Source organism: Muntiacus reevesi, chromosome 5, assembly GCF_963930625.1.
Source record: "Muntiacus reevesi chromosome 5, mMunRee1.1, whole genome shotgun sequence".
Lineage (NCBI taxonomy): Eukaryota > Metazoa > Chordata > Mammalia > Artiodactyla > Cervidae > Muntiacus > Muntiacus reevesi.
Window position 1 is genome coordinate 78606447 of NC_089253.1, and position 16078 is coordinate 78622524.

The following is a 16078-nucleotide window of genomic DNA, read 5'->3' on the forward strand; positions in this document are numbered from 1 at the left end:
GTCTAAAACAAAGATAACTGCAAAGAGGGGTCCCCATCCAGAGAATCCTCTCTCTGTCACGACGTCACCTCCCTTGCACAGCCATCCTCAGCTCCGCCCTCCACTCCAGCCTGGCCTGGGGGAGCTGGACGAGAGGTGGGCCACATTCCCACTGCTTCTCACCTCCCGCCCACCCAAAGGACCCAGGAGGAGAGTAAGAAATGCTTTTAAGTAGCACAGCACCTTACTCACTATTTTTAGCCTCTTTCTGGACCCAAGAACTACTGCTGAAGGAAAAAAAAAAAAAAAAACATGAACCATTCCACCAACCTAACCCCAGCGACCAGCTTGGTCAGTAGGAAAGGAATGGAAGCTTCCTGCACTGGTCAATTAGGCAGGGCCTCAGCACAAGCTGACCTACCCCAGGGAGCACTCCAGGAAGTACTGTTTACATCTATACCTACGGCTGTAAAAGCACATATAATGGTATGTGTGTATAAAAGCATATAACGGTATTACATGCATAAGTTCAGAAGTGAAGTGAAGTGAAGGTGCTCAGCTGTGTCCAACTCTTGTGACACCATGGACTGTAGCCTACCGGACTTCTCCATCCATGGGATTTTCCAGGCAAGAATACTGGAGTGGGTTGCCATTTCCTTCTCCAGTAGATCTTCCTGACCTAGGGATTGAACCTGGGTCTCCCGCATTGTAGGCAGACGCTTTACCATCTGAGCCACCCAGGAAGAAGAGGAGGTTGTTATTCCACAAAGAAACACATGTGAATATTTTTTCATTTCGTCTGATTGGTGTATTCTCCATCTGTACAGGGTCTGTATGGATATGACCTTCTCCCCCGCTTTCTTTATTTTGCCCCTTGTGTCTTTTCCCCTTCCCTTCAATCTTCTCTAATCACAGGATAGAACAAGAATGTGCCGCTGTTGACCAGCTGTGAACATCTGCACCTCCTCCTTTCTCAGAAGTGGGATCAGCAAGGAGCAAGCGTGGGTTGCTCACCTCCTCAATGCTACCGTCATCTTTCACCCGTCTGGCTGGCATCTATCTATCTGTAGTCAGAGGAACAGTGACCCCAAATTCACGTCCGCCCCGAGCCTCAGCGTGTGACCGTACCTGGATCTTTGCGGATGTAATTAGGTAAGGGTTGGGATGACATCATACTGGATTAAAGCGGGTCCTAAATTCAACAACCAGTGTCCTCATAATGAGGAAAATGACAGATGGAGGAGAAAGCCGCGTGAAGACAGAGGCAGAGACTGCAGTGACACAGTCAGAAGCCAAAGAATGCTTGCTGGAAGAGACAAGGAAGAATTCTCCCACAGGCTCTTCAGAGGGAGCATGGCCCTGCCAACACACCTTGATTGTGGACTTCAAGTCTCCAGAACCATGAGACAACAAATTTTTGTTCCTTTAAGCCACTTAGTTTGTAGTAATTTTATTATGGCAGCCCTAGGAAACAGAATATACTGTCTGTCATCTATCTGTCTATCTATCTGCATTGTTCTCTTCCGTATACTTATTACACTACTGCCAGATAAACGGTTCTTCAAAGCTGGGGTTCTGTGCCCTGGCAGTTCAAACCAAAGCCTGGGTCCCACCTGAGATATTCTGATATCATTGGTCTGGACTGTGGCTTAGGCACCAGTATTTTTCTTTAAAGCCGCCCCCCGACCCCCTGCCCTGTCAAGTGATTCTAGTTGAGAACTCCTGCTGTCAACAAGGAAATCTTTCCATTTTCCTGCTCCAAAATCTCCAGTGGTTGTCTTCTGCCTACCGACTTAAAAGAAAAGGACAGCAACTAACAACTTCTGCTCTACAGCTGGCAAGGCGAACCCTCAAAACACCAGATGACATAAGACCGAATACGGGGGCAGTTCTGTGAAACGCCTTCAATCAGGACAACAGACACGACAGAGAAGATGGGCTTCCTTCTACAGATATTCCTGCCAAGTCTCTCCTCACCCTCCCACTCCCCAGCTTGGAACGTTTTCTGCAGTTTCAACAGTATGAGATACTTACATAATGGTAATTACTAGCTGCTGATGGAGAGGGCTGTGGCGTGCTTGTTATTATGATGCTATAACAATAGGGAAATCTGAGACAATTGAAAACCAACCGCGCAGTATGAGTAACCTCTCATTCTGTGGAGGCACCCAAATGAAATAATCTGACTTGCTAATGCACTGTCTGATCCACTGGGTAATGTAGTTTGTTCTGTGGGATGAAAAGCCCATGTTCCCGGCCATGCTGCAGGTTTCCACAGCAACTCCTTGGTCTGTATACCTCATTAACTTCTCCTACCAAGTTCACAGCTACCCAGTGCTTACCAGGTGTATTAGTTTCCTATTCCTGAAGCAAATTACTGAACATTTAGCAGCATAAAGCAGCACACACATCCATTCTTTACTCCATGAAGTCCAGGGTGTCAGACATCTAAAATGGGCTAGACGGGCTGCTTCTTTCTGCAGACTCTAGGGGAGAATCTGATTCCTTGATTTTTCCAGCTTTTTAGAAGTTGCTTTCACTGCTTGGCTTGTGACCCCTTCCTCCATCTTCAAAGCCAGCGAAGTTGCACCTTCTCTCTTCTGACCTCTGCTTCCATCCTTACATCTTCTCGTTGTGACTCTGCTCCTCCTGTCTCCCTTTTACAAGGACCCTTATAATTGGAACCACCCAGATAATCCAGGATGATCTCCCCATCTTAAGATCCTTAACTTTATTGTATCTGCAGAACCTCTTTTATTTTGTAAGGTAGCATATCCATAGGTTTCAGGGATCAGGACATGAACATCTTTGAAAGTCCCCTTCCAGCCTACCAGGCTTCCCTGATAACACTGGTGGTAAAGAACCCGTCAGGCAATGCAGGAAATATAAGAGACAAGGGTTCAATCCCTGGGCCGGTAAGATTCTCTGGAGAAGGACATGGCAACCTGCTCTAGTACACTTTCCTGGAGTATCCCATGAACAGAGAAGCCTGGCAGGCTACGGTCCATAGGATTGCAAAGGGTCGGACATGACCAAAGTGACTTAGCATACACACACTAATTCAGCCTACCACCCAAGTAAATGACTAGGTAAAAAATATTTTTGAAATTTATTGATGAAGTACAAGTGTTCCCTTCAGCCCATGGCCCTGCCCATATTTATAAGAGGTGATGACTCTTTCAGAATTTCACCCTGAGCACCACATTCTTGAGAAATGCTCTGTCTGTGACAGAAGATACAAACTGATCCCTTTTCTTGTGCCCAGGTTTGTCAAAATGCATAAAGATAAATAACACTCTTTTGACCATCTATAAACAGGAGAAAACAAAAACTCATGATGTCAAATGATCTTTCCGATGTCATAATTTATCAAATTGCAACACTTTATGTTACTGGCCTGGTTGGACAGAGTAGCAGCAAATTGGCACTAGGGCTGGCCCAAGAAAGGCATTTTGTGTTTTTCAGTAACAGGTGTCTGAGCTCTTCAGGGCTGCAAAGAACATGAATGGGAATCCTCCACTACTGACACACGGCAAACACCTGCCCTATTCCTTTATGAAAAGTGGCTCAGTGAGGAAGGAACATGTATGCACCTCCTCCCCCAAGGCAACAGCTCTACTCTCCATCACAGTCAAAGCCTCTGAGCACTGGAGCACAAGTGAGCCTCAGAGTCCACCCTTCTCTTCCAAGGGCATCTGGAAGTCCTCCATAAAAGGATCAGCACCAAGTCTTCCCAGAGCTTCTGACTTCAGAAGACCAAGGCCTGGATACAGGCAAGATCCCATAGTTTAGCAAGCTTGGAGCTGCTTTCAGGTTGGTGCTACTATTGCCTCGCTCTTGCCTGTATCTTCAAATACAAAGTCCAATAATGCCTCTGCAAGAATACTGGAGAGGGTTGCCATTTCCTTCTCCAGGGGATCTTCCAGATCCAGGGATCGAACCTGGATCTTATGCGTTGCTGGCAGATCCTTTACCATCTGAGACACCAGGGAAGCCCAGGCCTCTGCTTACTATATACAATTAACTTCTAAAGATATGAGACAATCCCACATGACTTCAGCCAGAGTTCAGTCTGGAATTATTCCTAACATTGATTCTAATGGATGTTTTTTGAGAAAGCAGGATAACTTTTATCAAACACATATCCTCAAATCAAGGAATGCACAATGAATACCTCATCACATTAAGGATTCATCATGGATTTATCACTTATGTATTAATTTAACATACTCCTGAATTTTCTTGACAACTTCAATTTATCAAAGTTCCATAAAATAAAACTCTTCAAGCCTTTCAAATGTCCCTATTTTGAGTGTGACATCAAAAAACCACCTGGACTACTTTCATTGCACCCAAGGATTTACTGACTATCATTAAGACACTTCAGGTTGAAGATTAGCTTGGAGCCAATTAACTGGTGGTTTCCACCCAAAACCTTGAGGTCTGGATAGGCCTTCTACTCTGGAATTTTTTCCTAAATTTAAGGCCAGTCAGGAGAAACAACTTTAGTGTTTCCTTGAGACTGGAACTTTCCCTAATGAGTATCTCTTTTTAAATATATGTTAGTTGCTGTCAGAGACACAAGAATGAATAAATCTATGTTCTCAAGAAACAAAAGACATCAAACAGAATCAGGAAACTCTACCCAAAAGAAACTTCAAATCTCTCGGCCTTGGTTTCTAGACAGTTGATAAAATATGTTCATACTTTTAAAAAAATTGTTCTCTTGCAAGGTAGGGATTTCATTCATAAGGAAAGTGACTAAAATATTAAGCTACTAAAACAAGATGCAACAGTTGGAGGAGCCATACTCTTGAACTAGGCAGAACCATCTCTAAATCTCCCACCATGGTACAAAAGGCAATTACTATCCTACAGAAGTGGATTCTAACAGGAACATTCTGTGATTAGAGTATTATGTGTAAAGTCTTTCCTGTAAGTATTTCCTGTAATAAATGTAAATTGGGAAAAAGCAGTTGCCATTCAAAAGAGGTATATAATTAATCTGTGGTGAACTACAAGAAATTAATCCAGACATGTCTTCTCAAAGCTAAAATTCATGTGATAAAATGAAAATTCTAGAGCACTGCACTGTGTTAAATGTCTGCAAGTTAATAAAAGAACATCTTTCTTTGAAACAGTCCACCTTATCAACTTCTGTGATATCAACCTGCTATGATATTTAATGAAAAAAATTATCTGAGGTTTGTTCGCCATTTTTTATATAATCTCAGTGCTTCCTAAATTACTATTTTTCTTACCTGTCTGGATAGATTCTTATTTATCTGCAAAGCTTATAGGTTCCCACTCTTTCTGGAGGTAGTTGAGAAAAATGAAGGATCTAGCAAAAGAGAATCAAGAAATTTCCTACTGCAGCCTTTGAAGGCTGTGTCCCTGGGGACTCATATGATTAAAGAATCCGCCTACAAATGGTCGGGAAGATCCCCTGGAGAAGGGAATGGCTACCCACTCCAGCATTTTGGGCTGGAGAATCCCATGGACAGCGGAGCTTGGTGGGCTACAGTTCATGGCATTGCAAAGAGTTGGACACAACTGAGCGGCTAACAGTTTCACATTTTTACTTTCACATACACACAGTGCTGTGGGAAACGGGGAATTTGAGGGGCCTGAGGGACACTTCTCTCTCCCATACAGAGGTTTTACTCTGCTCACTTCTGCAAAGCCTGTCCTCATTCTTGTCATCCCCCTGTACTTAAATGGCAGAACAGCGTCCTCTTCTCCCTTGCTTCTACAGGCTCCAGGTTTGCTGGTGTGGAGCAGAGCCCTCCGCAGCAACAAAGTCTAGATAGATACTTCTCTGCCCAGAGAACAGCTTTGGCACTAAGCCAGAGAACCATCTGCTCTGTGGGGAGGGAAGTGGGAGTAAGGGTGAGCAGGAAAAGTGAGGTCAGCTTTCAGAGCAGTCAACCATCTCTGGTGAGCTGGCCAGACTGTGAACTGCAGAATATTTACTGCAGGGAGATGTCCATAAGAGGAGCCATGCAGTCTAGCCAGACCCAGAGCCCCCACCCCAGGGCATGAGGATAACATAGTCATGACACAGGGACATTGGTTCACCAGGCACCAAATCTCTTTATCCCAGAGAGATTTCCTCTGATCCCTTTAACTACTGCTCAGGGGAAATGCACAAATTAGTCTGTTCTGAGTTGGAAAGAAGCAATTGAATGTATCCAGGACGATCTCAAGTTGGTAACTGCGAATCACCTTTGTGCCTGCCTTTGGCCACATCAACACACCCTTGCCCCATGGACTGGACTTCAAGCCCTTCTGCAGGCTCTCAGAGCACGCTGGGCATCTGTCTACCCTTGAAAGCACCTCCCTGGATTATAACACAGAGTTCCCCTGCCTTCTCCACTAAGGACCACAGGACAGGAGCCTGGGTTTCCAGCCCATGGCAGGAGCCCCACCCAACACACAGCATAGTGTCTGGCACTTGGGAGAGCTTATAGACACTTATTACTGTACAGGAAATTCTTTTTCCTCTGAGGTGGAGCATGGGGAAGGAAGAGCAGAAAGAATTATTGCATACATTATTTTAAATGTACCAATAATCCCCAATCTTCCTTTTAAGCAGCCTATTCAGTCCCCCACCCCCTACACAGAGTTTCCCCACACTCTGGATGTTTTCTATGAAAGCACCAGTTTCAAGTTCTTCTGTCCTCACTCACCAGCGCCGTGCAGCAGCTGAATCTTCTAACTAGCACCTGATACACGTTACAAGTGCTCTGGGGCCCTGGAAGGTGAAATGTGAGTTGTCTGTGTAACATGAGTGAGTGTGTGGCTAGCACAACCCAGGATGTGTTGAAAATATGACCTGGGTAGAAAGATGTGCACCAGAGCATTTTATTTATAGTAGTAAAAACCTAAACTCGAATAATTGATGCTTGGTTATATAAATTAGGACATATTCATACATGGGTAGTATTTCTATAATGGAATATTAGGCTAACATTAAAGATCCTATTTTAGAAAAATATATAATGATGGGAAAATACCATGAAGTATATTAAGCAAAAAGCAGATCAGAGAACTGAACATTATCACAATTTTAGAAACTGCATGCAAATAAAATCCTGGGAGGAAATATACCAAAATGTTGTGAATTTCTATTTCTGGGTGGTGTTGCTTTTTAAAGTCTGTCTTAAACTTTTTCATGTTTTTAAAATTTTATTTTACAACAGACATGCATGACTTTTTATAATTTCTAAAACTATTTTAAAATTACAAACAAACAAAAAAAAGCATATTATTCAATAATGGAAAGAAGCTATTCTGTTCCTGCCCTAGATGGTTATATTCAAGCATTAGACTATGAAGTCCCACCTAGGGTGCCACTGGTTTCTCATTATATTTTTATCCACAACCCAGGAAATTCTGTCCAAAAGTGAAGCGGCAGGCAGGCCCCCACAGGTCAAAATAGGAGGCCTTTTTTTTGGTGTACCATGTCTTTAAAGAAACCATAGCTGGAAATGATGTTGAGGTAAGTGTTCTGGGGTAAGCTCAGAAAGTTGGAAGCAGCCAGGCCAGGGAAAGCCACTCACCTGGTCAGGGAAGACCTGGTGCTACTCTGGCACCAGCTGTGTGGCCATAGCAATTATTCCATTTCTTTAAGCATCCTGTTTCCCCATCTATAAGAAGAAGATCCAACATCTGTCCTGCTGACCTCACAGGTGTATCGTTGCCAGGGGGTGGGGATTAAATAAAATGATGTGTGCTCTATATTTTGTAAACTATAAAGCATCATAAGGTAAATGAATAGTTTGGCTGTCCAAGATCACTAACTTCTCAAAATAAAGAGCCACACTCCCCACTTTCTTTCAAGATATCAAGAGAAACAATCTATACTCCCTTCTACACTCTAGAAAAGTCACCAGGAATTTTATCAGCTGCATTCAACTCATTTTATGTTTCCCTGTACCTCTATCCCATGAAAGAAAAACTATGCTATGCATTCACTCAACTTGTTTCTTTTTTCTCCTGGACACATGGGTAGACTGGCTTTCTCAGCCTCCCTTGAGGGAACATGGGACCAGGAGACTGAAATCTCACCCCCTCCATGCTGGGCCCCCCACTTCTCCCTGGGAGATCCTCCACCCTCTCTCTCTTTCTCCAGTTCCTGGCTGGTTGTACAAGATCTCGTGGAAGACTCTGAGACCTCTGGAAAATGGTGACATTTTCTATTATCTATTATCTATCTATTGATAGATGGAGGTGCCTAGGACCCTATGTCATAGTGGAAGACTACCCACCAAACACCCCATACAACAGGGACACAAGTGCGAAATAACTTGAGACCAACTGTTGCACCAATTATCCACCCCGACGAATACACTCAAAGTCAACACTTTCTGCTGCTTCCCACCATGAGTGACGCAGCGGACACAGAGAGCACATATGGTAAACCCAACCCTCCTCCAGCAGAAAACTCACCCAAGAAAAATTAAGAAAACTTTTTTAGATTCCTTGGCAGACTTAAGACCTGGTGTCTTATTTCTATAGGGAACTTGAGAGCATATGCTAATTTAAATACCAGAAAAGAGAAAATAAGAAAAGGGGAATACATATTTGGTAACCTAATTCCACAATATTTAAGTGAAGTGAAAGTGAAAGTCACTCAGTCATGTCCGATTCTTTGCGACCCCATGGACTGTATAGTACATGGAATTCTCCAGGCCAGAATACTGGACTTTATTTCCTTTCCCTTCTCCAGGGGATCTTCCCAACCCAGGGATCAAACCCAGGTCTCCCACATTGCAGGTGGATTCTTTACTAGCTGAGCCACTAGCGAAGCCCAAGAATACTGGAGTGGGTAGCCTATCCCTTCTCTAGTGGATCTTTCCAACCCTGGAATCAAACTGGGGTCTCCTGCATTGCAGGCCAATTCTTTACCAACTGAGCTATGTATTTTAAGGTAAGATGCAAATAGAAAAGGGTTATGGTCGGTCAAAGTGGGAGAAATTAAGACGAGAGTCTCCCTCTCTTTTGATGGTATAGATAATGGAAACAGAGCACCCTCTTGGATCACTGGTCCCTCAGACATTTTATCTCTATTTAGCATCATCCAACAGGGCTACATGGAAATACTAGGTTCTGCACTGGGGAGTTCCCAGAGGGACAAAGTAGAGAAACCAAGTGCTACCCACCTCTTTGCTTTGGCTGTAGCCAACCCTGTCCCTTTTAACTCAGAGGCTACTTACCTGGTAGGGGTACAGGGTGACCCCGTTGGTTCTCGACAGGGACCAGGTGCCATCCAGATATTGGTGAGCCTGGATGGCCACTGAGCTGAGGATGTTCCCGTTGCTGGGACTGGTGGCCATCTGGAGGCTAACCTTGGCCTGGTGGGTTGGAGACCCACTCTTCTTCTCCGCCCCATTGCTGACCCCGAGGCTGTTGGGTTTGCTGCTATGCTTATTGGTGACGAAGGCTGTGTAGCTTGAGGGGGCATAGGAGGCGGGCACAAAAGCCCAATCCCTGGGCTGCTGGAGCCCCCCCACGTGCCGGGACCCCACCAGAGTGGGGACATTGGAGAAGGGTGGGGGAGAGCCAGGGGAGCCATCGAAGTGCTCGCTGCCAGCCGCCTGTTCCAGGGTCAGCACCATCTGAACGGCCTCCTGCTTCAGCTGGTTCAAGTGTGTGGCACAAATGTCACAGCGGTTGTCCCTGTCATTCCACGCCTTCCGGATGGTATTGGGGACCTGGAGCTTGTCGTGAATCACAGCCGAGAAAGCAGGATCCTGGAGAACACATAAACAAACAAACAAAAAAAGACAGCCTATAAATCAAGGCTGGTAAGTGCAATTCAGATGTCTAGTTTATGAGTTAAGCCCTTCATGTATCCAAGAAGTTGGATTGTTTGATTGACATCCAGCAGAAATGAGCAGCCAGGTTGGCAGATGAGCCTCTAGTTGACAAACACATTTGACAAATGTAATATTTTACAATGGAGATGTTAAGGAATTAATTTTATATATGTGTATATATATTTCTAAGCATCCTCCTTACCAGGCTAGTCAAATAAGAACATTCCAGACTTTTCCCCTTGTGTCCACTATAGCTATATAGGCATACCTGGATGCTCCCAAGGTGTTCACAAATGGGTGAAGTAGACACACATGGGTGTCCAGGCCTGGTGGGGGTGAGTGCAGTCACTCTGGACTGATGCTCTGTGCCCTGCCCCATAAACTATGAAAACTTGGTAGCAGATGGAGGTACTACTTGTGACCCAAAACAGAGATTCTATTCTAAAACCCTGGCCTCATTAGCATTATTTGCTAAGTGCCACTGGAAGAAAAACCAACTAAAGAGATTCTAGCCCAGAGATACAGCCTCTCCAGCAGTCCAACAAACCCCACCAGAGTCCCCATGTTAACCGTCAGCCCCCAGCAGGCTGGCCATGCCCACACCCATGTAGCTGACATTCTGAACCATCAGAAGAAAACTATCTCCTTAATAAACAGTCCAAGATACTTTTCCCCAGAAACTTCATCTGAAACTATTAAAAACTCTTTTGCTCAGAGCATATATTTAAAAGAAACCAGAAAATGAATTTAATGAAGATAATTTCTTTCATTTGTGTGTGTGCGTGTGTGCTAAGTTGCTTCATTCATGTCCAACTCTTTGCAACCCTATGGACTATAGCCCATCAGGCTCCTCTGTCCATGGGATTCTCCAGGCAAGAAAACTGGAGTGGGTTGCCATGCCTTCCTCCAAGGGATCTTCCCAACCCAGAGTCTCTTTTACAGCTCCTCTATTGGCAGGCAGGTTCTTTATCACTAGCAGCACTTGGGAAGCTCCTTTCTTCATTTACTTTGCTTTAATTTTTGTAGGAAAGCAGGACTGCACAGAGAAACAAGCACCAGGTATGTTAACCAGTTATCAAAATACTTGGACTCTAGTTCCAGTTCTGCTATTCATTAGCTGTGTGACCTTGGACAACTTACAGAGCCTCTCTGAACCTCTCATCTGTCACTCAAGGCCATACCCTATCTTTATTGTAGGGTTCTTCCAGCTCCATGACTCTGTGTAGAGAAATGGGGATACAGTAGGGTACACTGTAGGGTACAATGTCTGCAGAGATGGACAGAGCCCCTGTGCTGTTTGGGGGGCCTGGTTGAACTTTTGAGATTCCACAACTGCTGCAAGTAACTCATGAGTCTTATCTCAACGTGTGTTTTCCTGAGGACATTAGAAGAAAATCTTCCCTTCTGAAATTTGCGGTATCTTTTATGGGGTGGAAAGCCCATCAGGGCTGAGTGGGATTTGAAGAGCTGGGGGTGACGAGGGCAGTGTGGGGCAGCCAGGGTAGGCAGGGAGATCAGCGATGGGAGGGTCATTATGATCCATCTTGATTACGGGCTCCAGCATTTTGTTTTCCCTGTTTAACTACCCTGAACAGCTCCTCAGCATGCACTGATTAATTGATTAATAAATCAAGAGGCCTCTTTACACAGCAGCCGCAAGGAGTGGCTCAGAGGGGTAGAAACTCAAGATGGTCATAGAAAATGATGGGAAACAATAGGAGGTCAAGGTTGACCAAATCTGACTGATGAAGTGATGCAAACCATATGAGACCTGTTTGTGGCGCCCCTTCTCAGCTGCTTTGTCCAGAGTCCCTGACCAAAATTCAGCACGTGTGGGACCCAAAAGGATCCCTAGGGACCATTCTAGAGCAGACCACACCTCAGTTTCCAAATAATAAAACTGAGCCCCCAAAAGGGTTAAAAGCTTGGACTATACCCAGACTAGTTGACCTCTAGTCCATGATTTTCCACCGCAAGAGCCAAACAGCATCTTCATCAATGGACTCAGAATTTTGCACAGATATAAGGTTTTCACCACCTTCATCTATGAAATGTTCATTTAATCAAAAGGAAATATTTGGGCCCTCCTATGTGTCAAAATACAGTTTCTTGCTTTTTCACATAATATTACATACTGAGCATTTTCCCTTGTCAATACATGTCATTTGAAAATGTGATTTTTTAAAAATGACCATATGGTATTTTATCCTGTGATTGTTTCATAAGTCATTTTTTAATTCCCATGTCTACTACCTAATTAGAGGCAAGGTGAGAAATCAAAGACTGGCATTCAAAAGCAATCTGCTCCTCATGGCTTATGCTTTCAAGGCACCAAACTACTTGGTTTCAAGAAAACTCAAATTAATTGCTTACTTAGAACATTTTTGTTAACCCAACCACCTGAAGCAGCATCATAGGAAAAAGGGAGTTATAAGACCAGCCCCATCCACACATCATAGTTGATTTTAGATTCCTGTAGAATCTGGATTTGACTCTGACATCTGCAGCTGGAGTAAAAAAGATACATCCACTCCACAAAAACTGCCTAAAGCTGAGGACTTGTTTTCTCTCTTCTTTCTTGATTTTCACACTCTCCCTTGAAGTACCTTCCTCACTTAGCCTGCTGCTATTTGCTGCTTGACTTCCCACATGGAACGAACAATACATGTTGGTTGTGCAGCAGGCTGAGGATCTTGGTTCCTGTTCTCTCTGAGTTCAGACTCCAAGGAACCCTCTTGGCTCCTGGACCATCCAGTGCCAAGTCCTCTTGCTGCCCCCTCTAGTCTTGGACCAACCAGCACACACTCAGGCACATGGAGCCCAGCACTGCCCTCCCAGTTCCCAAGGCACTGACAAAACCATCAGGAGCACTGCAGCTGAGCCCACAGCTAGGATGGCCCCTGACATCCAGGAAGTGGCAAAGCCCAGAGCCCACCGCTGCCTCATCCAGAGGAAAGCAAGATGGACGGCTTAATGAGTCTGCCATTGCTGATGGATGTCAAGAGGTGTTCCCTAAATTAAGCCACCCTTGCTCTGAAACCTTAAGTGAGTTCTTAGCATCAAAAGGCCTCAGTAAGTCAAAAGACATGTCTTAGGGAAACTAAAATCCCTTTCAAGTGCTGCTCTACATACTGTAAATATTTTAGTGCACCTCAAAACTTCAAAGAGGAAAGGTCAACAGACAGAGTCTTCTGTCAGTGATGGAATAAAGGGAATACTGCTTCCTGGGAGAGTAGGAATAAACAGGGAGAAAAGAAGCCTTCAGAATCATGGAAGGCTCACACATGCTGAGTTCTCCTGACATGGACAGGAAAGGACTGCTGTGGCCCCAGGAGATGAACAAGGGAGTGCCCTCCAATTCAGCTCGCACCAAAAGAAACCTGGACCCAGGGAGGGAATGGGCTTAGTAAGCAGTCTGGCATGCTACCTAGTGTGTGGACTCAAACACTTTCATACGGTCTTGTCCTGACTTATCTTGTGACCTCAGAAAGTCAGATGGGAATAACAGGAATCTGTGCACAGCCAAACCTCTATTTTTGGAGTCCTGATGTTTATTTCAGCACCTTGGAAAATGGGCTGATGGCATTTGGGCAACGTTTTCATCCTACGTTTTCAACGTAAGGATTCTGTGCTCAAAAAATTCTCATCTTTCAAAAATAACACAAAATTATTATTATTCCACATGCATGATGGAGAGGAATTCAAGAAAACACTTAGGAAACTGATAAAGGTCTTTACGGGGCTTCCCTGGTGGCTCAGTGGTAAAGAACTCCCCTACCAATACAGGAGATGCAGGAGACGTGGGTTTGATCCCTGGGTCAGGAAGATCCCCTGGAGGAGGAAATGGCAACCCACTCCAGTATTCTTGCCTGGAGACTTCCATGAACAGAGGAGCCTGGACATGACTTAGCTAGTGACTAAAGGCTGTATATTGTCACCCTGCTTATATAACTCATATGCAGAGTACATTATGAGAAACTGGGCTGGAGGAAGCACAAGCTGGAATCAAGATTGCAGGGAGAAACATCAATAACGTCAGATATGCAGATGACACCACCCTTATGGCAGAAAGTGAAGAAGAACTAAAGAGCTCTTGATGAAAGTGAAAGAGGAGAGTGAAAAAGTTAGCTTAAAGCTCAACATTCAGAAAACTAAGATCATGCCATCTGGTCCCATCACTTCATGGCAAATAGATGGGGAAACAGTGGCTGACTTTATTTTTCTGGGCTCCAAAATCTATGCGGATGGTGACTGCAGCCATGAAATTAAAAGACGTTTACTCCTTGGAAGGAAAGTTATGACCAACCTAGACAGCATATCAAAAAGCAGAGACATTACTTTGCCAACGAAGGTCCGTCTAGTCAAGGCTATGGTTTTTCCAGTGGTCATGTATGGATGTGAGAGTTGGACTATAAAGAAAGCTGAGCGCCGAAGAATTGATGCTTTTGAACTGTGGTGTTGGAGAAGACTCTTGAGAGTCCCTTGGACTGCAAGGAGAGCCAACCAGTCCATCCTAAAGGAGATCAGTCCTGGGTGTTCATTGAAGGGACTGATGTTGAAGCTGAAACTCCAATACTTTGGTCACCTGATGCAGAGAGCCAACCCATTGGAAAAGACCCTGATGCTGGGAAAGATTGAGGGCAGGAGGAGAAGGGGACGACAGAGGATGAGATGGTTGGATGGCATTATCGACATAATGGACACGGGTTTGGGTGGACTCTGGGAATTGGTGATGGACAGGGAGGCCTGGCATGCTGCGGTTCATGGGGTCGCAAAGAGTCAGACGCGACTGAACGACTGAACTGAACTGAAACAACAAAAGGTCCTTAGAAGGAAAGTTGGGGATAAATGAAGTTAGTATGTGTGTGTGTGTGCGCGCTCAGTTGCTCATGCAGACACCTATGTCTGCCCACTGAGTGACTGCTACCAAAGAACAAAGAGAACGCCAGAAAACGGTTTTCCAATCCCTAACTCTTCCACTTCTTCTAGGGTTGTTTCAGGAAAACCAGTGTCCTGCTTCGTCCCCTGGAGGTCGCTCATAATCTAATGGCTCTCTAAGATTGCCTCATGTGTATTCTGGCAGACTGATCTAAGACATCATAAATCTCTCTGCCTCGGGCAAGGGGATCCCAACCCATGGCTTCCACAGCCCTCTGTATCCCAGTGACTGGGAATTCTCCATCTCCACCCCTATCTGGCCTTTCTCCTGAACACTAAGCCTTCCAGGCCCCTGGAAAACATCATCCAGATAAACACTCTTCAAACTAACCATCCAAAATTCATTTTATTTTCCTCTTATCCTATTCTTATTTCAATAGTCACTATCAAACTAAATAGTGCTATTATCCACTCAGGGACCCAGGCTAGAAATCTAGAACCTTCTTGCCTCCTCCTGTTCCCTACAATCCAAAAAACAAAGTGTAGGAAACAGTCTTTCCTAAAAGCTCCTGAATGATCCCTCCTCTCCATGCTCACTGGAATGAGAAAGCTTTCAGCATTTCTCCCATCATCATGGTCTCCCAGATTATAGCCTGGACCTCAAAACCCTCCCCGTACCAAAAAAAAAAAAGATAAAACAGAAATTAGTCACCATCCTGCTTTCCTACAACTCCACTCTTGAAACTATCTTATTATCTGTAGTTTTTATTTGCAGAACTATTTGTCTGTTAGACTGTCAGCCCCTTAAGATGAAATATCCTTTCCATCTTTAATTCCTCCAAATCTAGAATAGTGTTTACCTCACTGCAGGGCCCAACAAACATTTGTCAAATAAACAAATTGAAAGAACTCAACCAAAGCTAAAATGATCAATAATGAAGTTGGTCTTGGTCCATCTGTCATTTATTTTGTCTATGTGAGCTAGTTGCCTCTTATAAAAATGGTCAAGAAATAAATTCCTTCAAATCTAAAGCTAATATAGTTTTCCAACAGCATTTGTTCTGCCTAACTAAAGAGCCTAAAGTGAGTCAACCATAATCTCGATAGCTTCCTTTTACCTGAAGCTTTCTTAAACTACCAGAACAGACCCTCTATTCTCTCCTCAATATACAATCTATTACTCTTTTCTCTAAGTTCCCAAGAAAATAATGGTGATATGCAAGGAAATTTTTTAAACCATCAAGCCAGCTCATTAGCAGGCCACCAAGAGAAATCTACTGAAGGGAAAACTCCACGTCGATGCCACACACCTGGTCCAGTAGGGTTAGGCCCCAGCAAGCGGGTAATGTGCTTATTTTCCAAGAGCCAGCAGCCAGGTTTCAACACATGAGGCAGGGCTG

At 44.4% G+C, this 16078-nt stretch overlaps 1 protein-coding gene across 1 annotated transcript in view; it reads right to left on the minus strand.

The window, feature by feature from the left end:
• KIF26B (kinesin family member 26B) overlaps positions 1 to 16078 on the minus strand; it is a 496587-nt gene that overhangs the window by 299279 nt on the left and 181230 nt on the right. Inside the window, exon 3 of the mRNA XM_065935600.1 lies at positions 9198 to 9734. Coding sequence (XP_065791672.1) covers positions 9198 to 9734 — 537 coding nt within the window. The remainder of the gene's footprint in view (positions 1 to 9197; positions 9735 to 16078) is intronic.